Consider the following 12,618-nt stretch of genomic DNA (forward strand, 5'->3'; position numbering starts at 1 on the left):
TGGCTCCAATTCTGTGACTGATCTAGGCCATAGGTGAATCCCAATGGAGCTGGAAGTGGGGAATTGTGATACATTTTGAAGATTTTCATAAGTATGGGTACAGCTTTAAGAGATTACAGACTTCCACGATGACATCACCACTCACTGCCAAACAATGAATCTTTCCCCGCTTGCCAGTTTTTGGTAGGCTTTCCAAAATGTCAGCAGCATGCTTCTGTCTAGAGAATGTTCTGCAATGACTGCGTGGGTCGGCTGGCTGCCGACCTTAATTTAATCAGTGGTATAGCGTTGCGAGTCGGGACACATAGAAAAGAACCGCGGGCTTGCTGTTTAGGAAACTGGATGGTCACGAGTTACCCAAAGTAGACAAAATTAATTATTAACTTTCTTTTTGCTAAACTCAGCCATATGTTGAGACTCAATTGGGGATCAGTATTAGTGATGGAATTCTTTCAAACAACACTTCTGACTGAATGAAAAGGGGTTTATCAGGACTGGCTGGCCTGGAATTTAAAAAATTTTGTCTCGCCCTTGTAGGCTATGAGCTCTGCTTGCTGAAGCTGGACTTTCAAGGGAGGTTCAGGCTTTCCAGGCTCATCTTTCTCTGGGGCCTTTTTTTCTGGTAATTTTCTCTATGTCTGTAGCTTCAGTTGGGAGTTTGTTTCAGTTCAGAATCTGTTGAAGGTGTCTTTTTACTTAGCTTTTCTGCATTGTTCTGAGAATAAGAGTTTTTGATCCAGATGCTTCGGACACCATGAAGTAGACTTCATAGTCTTGAGCATGTTGACAGCAAGTCTTTATTAACAACTCATAACTATATACATAAATACAGTAGATAGTACAGGTATGGAGCTGACTCCATCCTTGTTCTTAACACGTCTCTGTCCATCTCTGGACTGACTCTGACTCTGGGTCATGTGCCTTCTCACATCACTTTGTGGGTGGTACTGTATTCAGTCCCACATTAACCCTGCATGTACCAGACCCTACTACTACAACAATCAGTCAAATCGCATTTAACTGAAACTTTTAAACATGTGCAGTTTTACCCCAGTTACAAATGGATGCAGACTTTCAGTATAAAACTGATATTTAGCATTAAGTGTAACTCTGAGGGGCTAGTTTTTACTCAGTGATAGTGTGACTCCAATGGAAATGAAAACCGGTCAAGATGTATAATGGGTGACTGATCCAATATTGCCCATTTTCCACCTAAATCAAAACTACTTCCAAGAGTCATTGTGATGCTAGAGTGAAATAATTCATGGAGTACACCAGCTGAGGTCAAATTAATAAGGAAAGTGGATTGTAGGCAAAACTCCCCATTTATGATGTACTTCACAATGTCATAAAACAAGGCAGTTATGCAGAAAATGCTGTAAAAACTCAGGTCTGGCAGCATTTGTGGAGAGAGAAACAGAGTTAACGTTTCAAGTCTGCATATGAAGAAGAGTCATACGGACTCAAATGTTAACCCTGTTTCTCTCTCCACAGATGCTGCCAGACCTGCTGAGTTTTCCAAGCATTTTCTGTTTTTATTTCAGATTTCCAGCATCTGCAGTATTTTGCTTTTATCTGAGGCAGTTGTGCATAAACTTTCTGATCCAGGGCCTTTTGAAAAGGTTCCTAAGAGATATATGTACAGATATCACCTTTTGTACCATTTCAGATCGTGTTACAATTTAATAATTATCCTCTCCACCCCAACCTCATTAGCAAACTGCTATTTTAATCACATAAGGCTAAATTACTGGCACTTTCATGCTTGCTTGGGATGAGATGGCCCCAAAAATCTTTATAGCCAAAAGAGGAGACTTATTTCATGCCAGCACTACCTTCAAAACCAGGTTCCCTGGGATTAAACGGTAATGTGCTAACCCATCACACAACCAAATTTAAAAATTCAACAAGATATGCATTAAGAGGGAATGAGAAAATTACCTGGTAAAAGGTCCACCAAGACTAGCATTCACAACCGTTTGGTACATTGTACCAGTGAGGATGTAGTCAGAAGATAGTAAATCTTGAGAGGAGAAAATTTTACTTTGCCTGCTTTGTGCAAAAGTAGCATCTAAGACAATAAGAGAGTGAGGAGTCACATCTTTCCCACTCTCATCAAACACCTGGAAAGGACAGACATATGGTCACAACAGTTGTAAGTCGACAGAAAACATAAAAACATCGAGATCCCATTTAAGGCTTAGCATTATTTCTTGCTCATTTTTTCCAGTTTTCTCTCCTTTCATTAAGGAGCTGATCTGCACAGGGCTACAGTTCCTAGCAGCCATTCAAATATTTAAGTTAAATGAACATTCATGTTGGCATGCGTTTCAAACAATGGAGTGAAATACATCACAACCAAACCTAAACGTGTCTTCGTATGTTTTCTTTACAACAGCGGTCATTGAATAATTGTCAAGATCTGCCAAGCACAAGGGTTCCAAATTCACCTGTACACTCCCTGGCTGAGGCCAGCTAATTAAGCTAGACCATAGATCAAATCTGAAATTTTCCTGATCTGTATGAATAAGTATTAAATTAGGCAGTATATGAATCCATTGAGCCATCAAGGTTGCTTCTCCTGCTTTTTTTCTTGAAAGCACTAGCCAGACCATACCCTTCAGGACAAGCATCAAAGGGACAGGAATTACTCAGTGATAGTCCTACATCACCTAGCTTTTGTTTAAATGGTATTCTGTTCCATGGAATTCTGCATACCCTCAGAACTTTTACTTGTGGAAAGCAACTGGCCAGGACTGAATAATAGATAATGGAGCTGTAAGTGTAGATAAATAAAGGTAGTATTTTGTTCAAATATCAGTGGTGCCTCAGGCGATTAACCAAGTGGAGTAAAATGTTTTGAGCCAGATTGTAATGTTTGAAAGAAGTAAGCTCAATGCACTGAATAAACTTTTCATGTTCAGTGCTTTATATGAAAATTATGGAGGGTTCAGTCATACAGCAAAATGAAACTGCAAACTATTCTTTTCATTGACATTTAAGTCAATCTTTAATACCACTGGTTTTTTTTCTTCCTGCCTCCTGGCACTAATTACTTTGTTAGGTGGAGGAAGGTAGGAGAAATGGAACACGGAAACAAGCTGGATACGCAGGGACTGGCAAAGGGACTGAGCATTAATGAGGGAAAACATTTTTTTTATATAATAAAATTCAACCTACATTTTATACAGTGCATTCTTTGATTTATTAAACTTCATTTGTTACTTCTAATAGCAACAATTATTAGGCTCCTTCCGGCTTCAAAAAGATGTAATTTTGTGACTTGAAACAGAGGACCTCACTCCTAAGCAATCTAATTTAAATATATAACAGTATAATTTCTCACTTATTTCCACCACTATATTATCTCCATTTTAAAAAATAGATATTTAATTTGGCCTCGCTGTTCTATTTTATTACATCCACCAGCTTAAAAATCTAGTTCGTTAGGGTTAGGACCCCAAATTCTGATCTGATTAGTCTGGTGTCAGAACTAAGTGGGCTGAAACTGTGATACTGAAACTCCATCAAAAATTGAAAGAATGGAACACATTAAGGGCACATTAACTGCCCATCAATCTTGATGCATTAGAAGCAAAATCAGAATGTTGCCAAAGGAGGAAAGGAGGTAAATAAAGCTAACATTTTCTTCTTCTGCTCCTAATAGACTTATAGGGGTTTACTTTTAGGAACATAGAAAGATAGAAGCAGGAGTAGGCCATTCAGCCCATCAAGTCTGCTCTGCCATTCAATTAGATCATGGCTGATCATCTACCTCAACATCATTTTCCTAAGCTATCCTCATATCCCTTGATGTCATTAGTATCCAGAAACCTAGTGATTTCTGTCTTGAACATATCCAATGATTGAGATCTCACAGCCCTCAGGGGTAGAGAATTCCAAAGATTCACCACCCTCTGAGTGAAGAAATTCCTTCTCATCTCAGTCTTAAATGGCCTGTCCATTATTCTGAGACTGTGTCCTCTGGTTCTAGCTCCACCAGCCAGGGAAAACATCCTATCTACATCTACCCTGCTGCAAGAATTTTGTAAGTTTCAATGAGATCACTTCTCATTCTTCAAAACTCTGGAGAATACAGGCCCAGTTTCCTCAATCTCCCCTCATAAATCAATTCCACCACCCCAGGGATTAGTTTGGTGAACTTCTGTTGCACTTCCCCAATGGCAAAGATAAGGAGACCAAAACTGTACAAAAAATTCTAGATGCAATCTCACCAAGGCTTTATACAATTGCAGCATGAAATCTTTACTCCTGTACTCAAATCTCCTTGCAATGAAGGCCAACATACCATTTGCTTTCCTAATTGCTTACTGCATCTGCATGCTAACTTTTAGTGACTCATGAGCAAGGACACCAAGTTCCCTTTGGACATCATTCCCAATCTCTCACCAATTAAGAAATGCTCTTGCCTTTCTGTTTTTCCTACCAAAGCAGATAACTTCACACTTACTTACATGATATTCTATCTGCCATGATTTTGCTTATTCACATAGCCTGTTCAAGTCCCCTTGAAGCCTCCTTGCATCCTCCTCACAACTTACATTCCCACCTAGTTTTGTGTCATCAGCAAATTTGGAAATATTACATTTGGACCCAAATCCAAATCACTTATATTGTAAAGAACAGTTTGAACCGACAGAGTCTTTGAAACATTGAATATTGTTTATTTATTTAAATCCGCTGAGTAATTGTGCAGTTTTTACTGTCTGATGATGATTTCCCAGCAGGCTGAGGTGTCGGTGGTTCTTGTACTAGGGAGACTAAGAGCGGTGTCACTGTGGTGGGATACTGAATATGTGGATGGATCAGGGATGGTGACCTCAGCATTGATCCTGGCAGCACCCCACTAGTAAAAGCCTGCCATCCTGGGAATGACCCATTTATTCCTACTCTGTTTGCTGCCTGTTAACCAATTTTTAATCCATACCAATATATTACCCCAATGCCATGTGCTGAAATTTTGCATACTAACCTCCTGGGACCTTATCAAAAGCCTTCTGAAAATCCAAAATCACCACATCGACTGGTTCTCCTTTACCCTACAAGTAACATCCTCAAAAAAAACCAACAGGTTTGACAAACATGATTTCCCTTTCATATACCTTTCCCTAAGGTATGATCCCTTCAAATTGAATATCTTTGGCTACAAATGTTTTGGGGTTCTTCCTGCCCCGATTTTAATTCCCACATCTAACAAGAATGGGGCATTAGTGAAGGGAGGGAGGGGATAATTTTATATCCTTACAGCGTCTTTTTCACTCATCTTCATATCATGTATCATTTTAACAGGTATGAATTGGGCAACCACCAAGGTACTGGCACCTGACAAGCAAGGGCCTCATTGAAATTCATAAGTCAGGATCCGCTAATGTTTTTCTGACATTAACATTAGACAGCAACATTCAACACCCAGTTCCAGCCTTGTCAGGAACCCCCTGCACAAAGGAGCAGTAGGTCCAGAAAAGGGAGGAACAAGGTAAGTTTTTTTTTTAAATGATTTCCTTCTGGGCCAAGGGAAGGCAGCTATTTTATTTTAAATCATCCAACGGTAATTTGGGAGCTTTCCAATTTTCTCTGCTTCTCACTTTCCTGAGGTATTGATTCCTTCCTGACACACACATCGTTGAACATCTTACCTAGGTGATCTTTATTCACATTGAAGTCTTGACAGTGAATATCAAGAAGCTTTTTGACCATACAAAGCATCACAATCAAGTCTGATCTTGCCCTTACATGACTTCCAGAAATGGACTTCCAGAAAAGCGAACCTTGTGAATATTTTCACCTGACAAGTTCAGGTGCACTGTGGCCAATTAATGCACTCCTTTGAGATCAGCTAACTCAGCAGAGATCAAGGATTGAAGCTGGCCCTCATGTAAGTGAGGAAGGGTGAATGAGTTGGCCTCAAGCAGGAGTGAGCGGACAGTGGCCAGGGATGAGTGGAAGTGGCAAGGTCAACGCGATTGGCCAAAGTTTTAAGTGTTGGGTCAGAAGGAGCACTATTTCCCTGCCCATTGAGCTCCACAGTGGCTGCATTTGCTGCCAGTGCCATGCATGCACAGTTATGTGTGGCTGCCATCTTTATAAGGGGCAATGTGCAGAAGGGTGCATGAACAGTCATCACTGGCCCTGGAATATCAAATATTACAGCGCCGGCAGCATCAAGTTAACAGCTTTTATTAGAGGGAAGCAGCCTCTTTATAATGTTAGCAATTGCAGCCTCCCCACAGTTTCTGAATCTCCTGCTCTGGAGCTTGTTTCCTTTGACCCGGATCTGACATCGGGAAGAAACCCAGGAGCTGCAAACAGAATTGCAGCTGTCATTAGGTGGATCAGAAACCTCCCCTCCCTCCCCATCCTGATCCTCTGAAACTGCGGGGAGGCCGCGCCCCAACTGCCTGCCCACTGTGAGGCTCAGAAACTAGGTGAATGGTTTCAGGATGCAAATAAGATCCAACCAACACTGTGTCTCCTGCAAGTGACATCATTGGATTCTGCGCATGCACATACAGGTATCAGCAGCCATCTTGCACGGCTGTCTTGCATTGGCAGGAGACAATTTATTCAGATAAATCGAATGGATAGCGCCACCAAGTACTCTGTGAGCTCAGCACGTGGCAAACAAATCACTGGATCATTTGAAAATCAACAGCACAATAAATGCAAGACATGCAGGACCTTGATTTAAATAAATTATTCTGCCCTTTAAGCATTTCCGGCATGTGCTTCTGCCATCATCTTATCCATGGCAGGCATATATTTCAGGTCAGAAATTTCTGTGTGCTTCCTGCTGCCATTTTGAGAATTTACTGACTAGCTAGCATCCAAAAAAAATGATACCATGTGGCTGAATTTCTAGGACATCAACTTTAGACTAATGTTCATCTCAATGTGAGTCTTCTGTTCCCCATACATTTTAAGTACTGGTAACTATCTAATTTACTTATAGAAGACTTTATGGACTCTGATTCAAAATTATTTTTGACAAAGAATTGCACATCCTAGACATCCTGTTAAAGAGTTTCTATTTCTGCTTTAAATAATTTCACAATTATCTTGAATTTCTCTCATTATTCAATGTTAACTCATTATTGTCAACCAGTGGAAATGACCTGTCACTACTTATTCCATCATAATACCTAATAATTTTGAAGATGTCTAGCAAATCTCCGAGGCGGTTCAGAGGAGGTTCAGTAGATTGTTTGGAAGTTGGAAAGCCAACCTAAACGGGGTAAGAATGGATCTGGGCCAGATAAACTGGAATCAAAGGCTGGCAGGCAAAACAGCAACTGAGCAACGGGCTGCCTTTAAAGATGAGATAGTTTAGGCACTGTCAGGGTATATTCCCATGAAGGGGAAAGGTAGGGCAGACAAATCCAGAGCTTCCTGGATGACAAAAGAAATAGAGATTAAGGTGAGGAAAAAAAGCACACTTATGACGGATGTCAGGTGGATAATACAACCGAGAACCAGGCTGAATATCAAAGGTTGAGAGGGGAAGTGAAAAATCAAATAAGAAAAGCAAAGAGAGAGTATGAAAATAAACTGGCAGCTAACATAAAAGAGAATCCTAAAGTCTTTTATGGTCATATTAATAGTAAAAGGGTACGCAGAGAAGTGGAGGTGATTAAGGGCCAAAAGGGAGATTTACGCATGGAAGCAGGGGGCATAGCCAAGGTATTAAATGAATATATTGCACCTGTCCTTACCAAGGAAGAAAATCCTGGGCAGGTCATGGTGAAAGAGAATATAGACAGGTTGGTGGAATGGACAGACAAGTGGCAGATGAAACTTAATGCAGAGAAGAGTGAAGTGATTCATTTTGGTAGAAAGAAAGCAGAGAGACAATGGACGGAATTTTCCATGCCTGTTGGCATTGGGCGTGTTTGGTGGCGTGAACAGACAATATGGTGAGAAGGCCATATGGTGGTGAGAGTGAGTGAGAAACCTGAGACTGGAAGTAAGACACACACGCACACACATGCACACCAGCCAGCCTCTTCCCCATCCCTCCTCCTTCAATGTCCTAAAGGCACTTATAGGTTTAAAATTGACAAGGATGAAGTGTTGGATAGGCTGCCTGTACTTAAAATTGATAAGGCAACAGGACTGGATGAAATGCGTTCAAGAACACTGAGGGAAATGAGAGCAGAAATTGTGGAGGCAGTAATTTTCCAGTCTTCCTTAAGTGGTGTCAGAGGGCTGGAGAATTTCAAATCTTAAAAAAGTCTGTAAAGATAAACCCAGAAACTACAGGCCAGTCAGTTTAACCTCAGTGGTGGGGAAGCTTCTAGAAATGAGATTTCAGAGAAAATAGTCACTTGTACAAATGCAGGTGAGTTAAGAAAAGTCAGCATGCGAAAATTGTGTCTACTTAACTTGTTGGACTTTTTTGATAAGGTTGATGAGGGTAATGTTGGTGATATGGTATGCACGGACTTCCAAAAGGCATTTGATAAAGTGCGGCATAACAGGCTGATAAACAAAATTATAACTCAGAAAATAAAAGGGACACTAGCAACATGGATTTTAAAGTGGATGAGTGACAGGAACAAGAGAGTGTGATTGCTGGACGTTTTTCAGACTGAAGCAAGGTTTGTAGTGGAGTTTCTCTGGGGTCAGTGTTGGGACCTTTGCTCTTCTTGTTATAAACTAATGACTTAGACATTGATAAACAGGGCTCAATTTCAAAATTTGCAGATGATGAAACTTGGAAGCCTTAAGAACAGTGAGGATAGTGTAGAACTTCAAAAGGATATAGACAGGTTGGTGGAATGGACAGACAAGTGGCAGATGAAATTTAATGCAAAGAAGAGTGAAGTGATTCATTTTGGTAGAAAGAATGTAGAGCGACAATGTACGGAATTTTCCATGCCCGTTGGCATTGGGCATGTTTGGCGGCGTGAACGGGCAATATGGCGAGAATGCCAAAAATCGGGTTTCACGATGTTGTGAAACCAGTTTGCCATATTCCACTCTGCTTGTCAATGGCAGGCCGCGTTTCCTGCCGTCAGATGTTAGGAAGTTCATTGTAATATATCTGCATATCATATAAGTCCAGCTTACCAGAATCATCCCCCCGGCATGTCAGCGTGATTGCATGCCAATGTGGTTCACAACAGCATATATAAGGTGTGCACCTAGTGAACTGCACTTCAAGGGGAACTCGGAGGCGAGAGCACAGTGACATCGTGCAGCGCTCATGAGGGTCTCCTGTTGGACTTCAAGGTTGAAGTACCGCACATTCAGGTGAGCGCAAAGGCAAGTTGCTTTTTTTACGGGTGGCTGACAGAGTGGTGTCAGGCAAGGGCTGCCCTGCAGTTGAGGCAAGTTGGTGGGCGGGGGTGGGGTCAAGGGCTGCACTGCAGTTGATGGTCGTGTACAAACATGTGCAGGGTGTAGGGGGGTGGAGGAAGCAGCCGCGCATTAGGGAAATCTTGTATAAAGTGACCATTCCTCCACAGCTGAGACAGTTCAGTCGCATCCACATTGATATGCTTGGAGTCGGACCTCTAGCTTATCTGCCCAGCAATACAGAGGCATGAAAGTGTCACCAAATGCTCCAGAGCTTTTCACCCCTTGAGCACAGACTGCAAATTAATCAATGTTTTAATGGACCACAGAACAACTGCTGGGCAAATTGTATAATCTCTTTCCGAAAGCTGGCCATGGAACAGTCACTGGTGGAGGCGCTCACAGCCACTTGCAATGTCATAATTCAGGTTTGGACCAGTCTTCCCCCATGGTTCAAGTTAACAGTGCAGCCTTGCAGTGCAGGTTAGGAGAATGCCTACACCTGAGTTGAGCACACACCATGCAGTCCAGTAGCCATAGCTGCCTAGGGTGAGGCGGTGTTGGGTGGGGTCTCGGGCAGCCATGCAGCACACTAAACTCTGGCCAATCAAGTGGTGGCCAGCACTCTGTGGGATGCTTTAATGGGCCTTCAGACTAAACCAAGAGAGGTTCTTAGAACATCCAAGCTAACCCACATGTCTCTCTCTTTCAACCTGCAGGAGAAGTAAATCAAGAGCATGGAGCCTGATGACCTAGCTGTATGCCTCATGGCTTACAGAGAGCGGAGGCGAAAGAGAAGCGAGCGACAGAGGCGCCTGGCTGGCAGAGAGTGGAGCAGTATCCTCAGGGAGAATGTGCAGCTGGGGCTCCCACACACACCGTTGAAGAGTCACAGCGAGCCGTCGCTGGTTGGTGCCTAGCTAGACCCAGGGTCTATAGACACCACCTTTCATTCCTGCAGGTAGACAAGAACCAAGTGTCGCCAAAGCTGTGCATGTCTAGCAAACTGGTCAGTCACATCTGCCACCTGCTGCAGGATTTGGTGCCACGGGGACATGGAGGCATCCACTGCCCTAGCCGTCAAAGTGACTGTGCTGCTCAATTTTTATGCTAGTGGCTCCTTTCAGGGCTCGACTGGTAACCTCTGTGTGATACCGCAAGCCTCCAACCACAAATGCATCCTTGAGGTCACGGATGCCTTCGTGAAGGCACACAACTTTGTGCATTTCGCCCTGGACCAGGAAAGCCAGGATGCAAGAGCGCTGGGATCTTCCCAGATCTGAGGTTCTGCACAGGTGCAGGGTCCATTGACTGCACTCACGTGGCTGATGACACAGAGCTCTGTGGCAACAAGCAGTCAACTATATCAATAATAAGGGTTTCTACTCACTGAATGTTCAGCTGGTGTGCGACTACCACAAACGCATCCCGCAGGTATGTGTACGGTTCCCAAGGATTGTCCAAGACTCCTACATTCTCAATTGGTCTCAGGTCCCTGATGTCTTCCAGGATCCACAGAGGCTGCAGGGACGGCTCAGTGGGGACAAGGACTACCCACAGAGGACGTGGCTGATGACACATGTGCAGCGGCCTCAGACAGCAGCACAGCAAAGGTACAACGAGGCTCATGTTGCAACTCGCACTTTGGTGGAGCAAACCATTGGGATGCTGAAAATGAAGTTCTGAGGCCTTAGGCCAGTCTGGTGGAGTCCTGCAATATAGTCCACAGAGAGTGTCATGCAAGTTGTCACCTGCTGCACACTTTACAACCTGGCGCCACAAGGGGCAAGGAGTTGGCTGAGGAGGAGATGGGGGAGCTGGACGTCTCCTCCAATGAGGAGGACATTGATGGGGATGAGGGTGAAGAGGTCCTCGAAGACAAGGATGACAGCTATAAGGCGATCGCACTAGTTAGACAAGGCAGGCACACTCGGGAGGTCCTCATAGTCATCCCCATAGTTGCAGGATGATGACGACATGCAGTGAGGAGACACCATAGATCCTCACGTTGCATTTGTGAATGTTTGACTCCAGTCTGGCTGATGGCAGCACGCATACCCTCTGTGATAAGGCTCCTTTCATGGAGATGCAGCGGAGGCCCTAATATTCACTTGATTCCAGGGGGACGATGACAACATGCAGCTAAGACACTCTATAGATCTTCACATAGCCTCTGTGAATGTCTGACTCCTGTCTGGCTTAGGGCAGCTCGCTTGTGCTCTGTGATCAGGGTCATCTCATGGAGATGCAGCCATGAAACTTTAAATGCACCTGAGCCTTTGTCAGCCTTCAGCACCTGACCCCTTCAGGAGCACAGCCTCACTGATCACAGATGCTGAAGAGATGGGGACCAGCCCCACCTCAAAGATGCTGACAGCGCTCAACGAGAATGACAGAACTCTGCTGCCAGAACATTGTGGCAAAGCGTCACAATGACAAGCACCATCAAGGTGCAGGCATCAGCAATGTGTCCAGTGAGTGTGAAGCCAGACCATCACTTTAGTATGAAAGCTGCACAAAGCAGAGGGAAGAGGCCCTGGACTGAGACATCTGCCTTAATCTTGTGCAGGAACCAAGGTTTCACTCTGAGTGACACGAACACTGCTCATCAGAGCTAGGAGCTATAGGCAGGGAGACATTCTGGGGAGTTTATTTACAATAATGAACATTATGCATGAATAACTAACATTCGTGCCCAGGCTGTGCAACTAAATCTTCTTAACTTTCCTAACCTTGACGCTATGTCTTGGTGCTCCCCTGACATTCACAGTAGAGGTGGAGGCAGCCTGCTGACTGCTACACCCTGTCTGTGATGAACTTGATGGGCGTCCTCTGAAGGGCCGAAAATAGAAGGGCCTCGGCCTGCTTTCAGGGTCCTGCTGTGCGGCAAAGGCACCCTCCTCGGCCTGTGGAATTGGAGCTGCTGAGGTCACAGGAAGAGGGGATTTGGGTGAGCCGGACACTCCTGGGGTCACCTGGGTGGGTGGCCCCAAGCACCTGCTGATCCTCCTCCCTATGGGTGCCCAAGGGCCCCTGGCTGACTCCTCGAGGAGATGGAAAAGCTGGAGTGAGATCGAGCTGCCACGCACCCCTTTTGCGTTGCCACAGTTGGCCTCTAGCAGTATCATCAGCAATGGATTTCAGCCCATGTAGCAGTGCAGTTCAGATGTCCTGGACCAAGGTCTCCATGGCAGTCACCATCCAACCATTGTTCACCCCAGTGCATTGGCATGCCAGTGCTATCACCTCAGACTGAAGGCGGACGGACACCTCCATCGTGCTTTGCAATCTGAGGAGTGCACC

The 12,618-nt window shown here is 44.1% G+C and overlaps 1 protein-coding gene across 2 annotated transcripts in view; it reads right to left on the minus strand.

Annotated features, from left to right (window-relative positions):
- Nucleotides 1-12,618, minus strand: part of dnai4 (dynein axonemal intermediate chain 4) — a 179,742-nt gene that overhangs the window by 149,223 nt on the left and 17,901 nt on the right. For both annotated transcript variants that reach the window (XM_041207630.1, XM_041207629.1), the window contains exon 3: nucleotides 1,942-2,123. In XM_041207630.1, coding sequence (XP_041063564.1) covers nucleotides 1,942-2,123 — 182 coding nt within the window. The remainder of the gene's footprint in view (nucleotides 1-1,941; nucleotides 2,124-12,618) is intronic.

This window comes from Carcharodon carcharias, chromosome 16, assembly GCF_017639515.1.
Source record: "Carcharodon carcharias isolate sCarCar2 chromosome 16, sCarCar2.pri, whole genome shotgun sequence".
In the NCBI taxonomy this organism is placed as follows: domain Eukaryota; kingdom Metazoa; phylum Chordata; class Chondrichthyes; order Lamniformes; family Lamnidae; genus Carcharodon; species Carcharodon carcharias.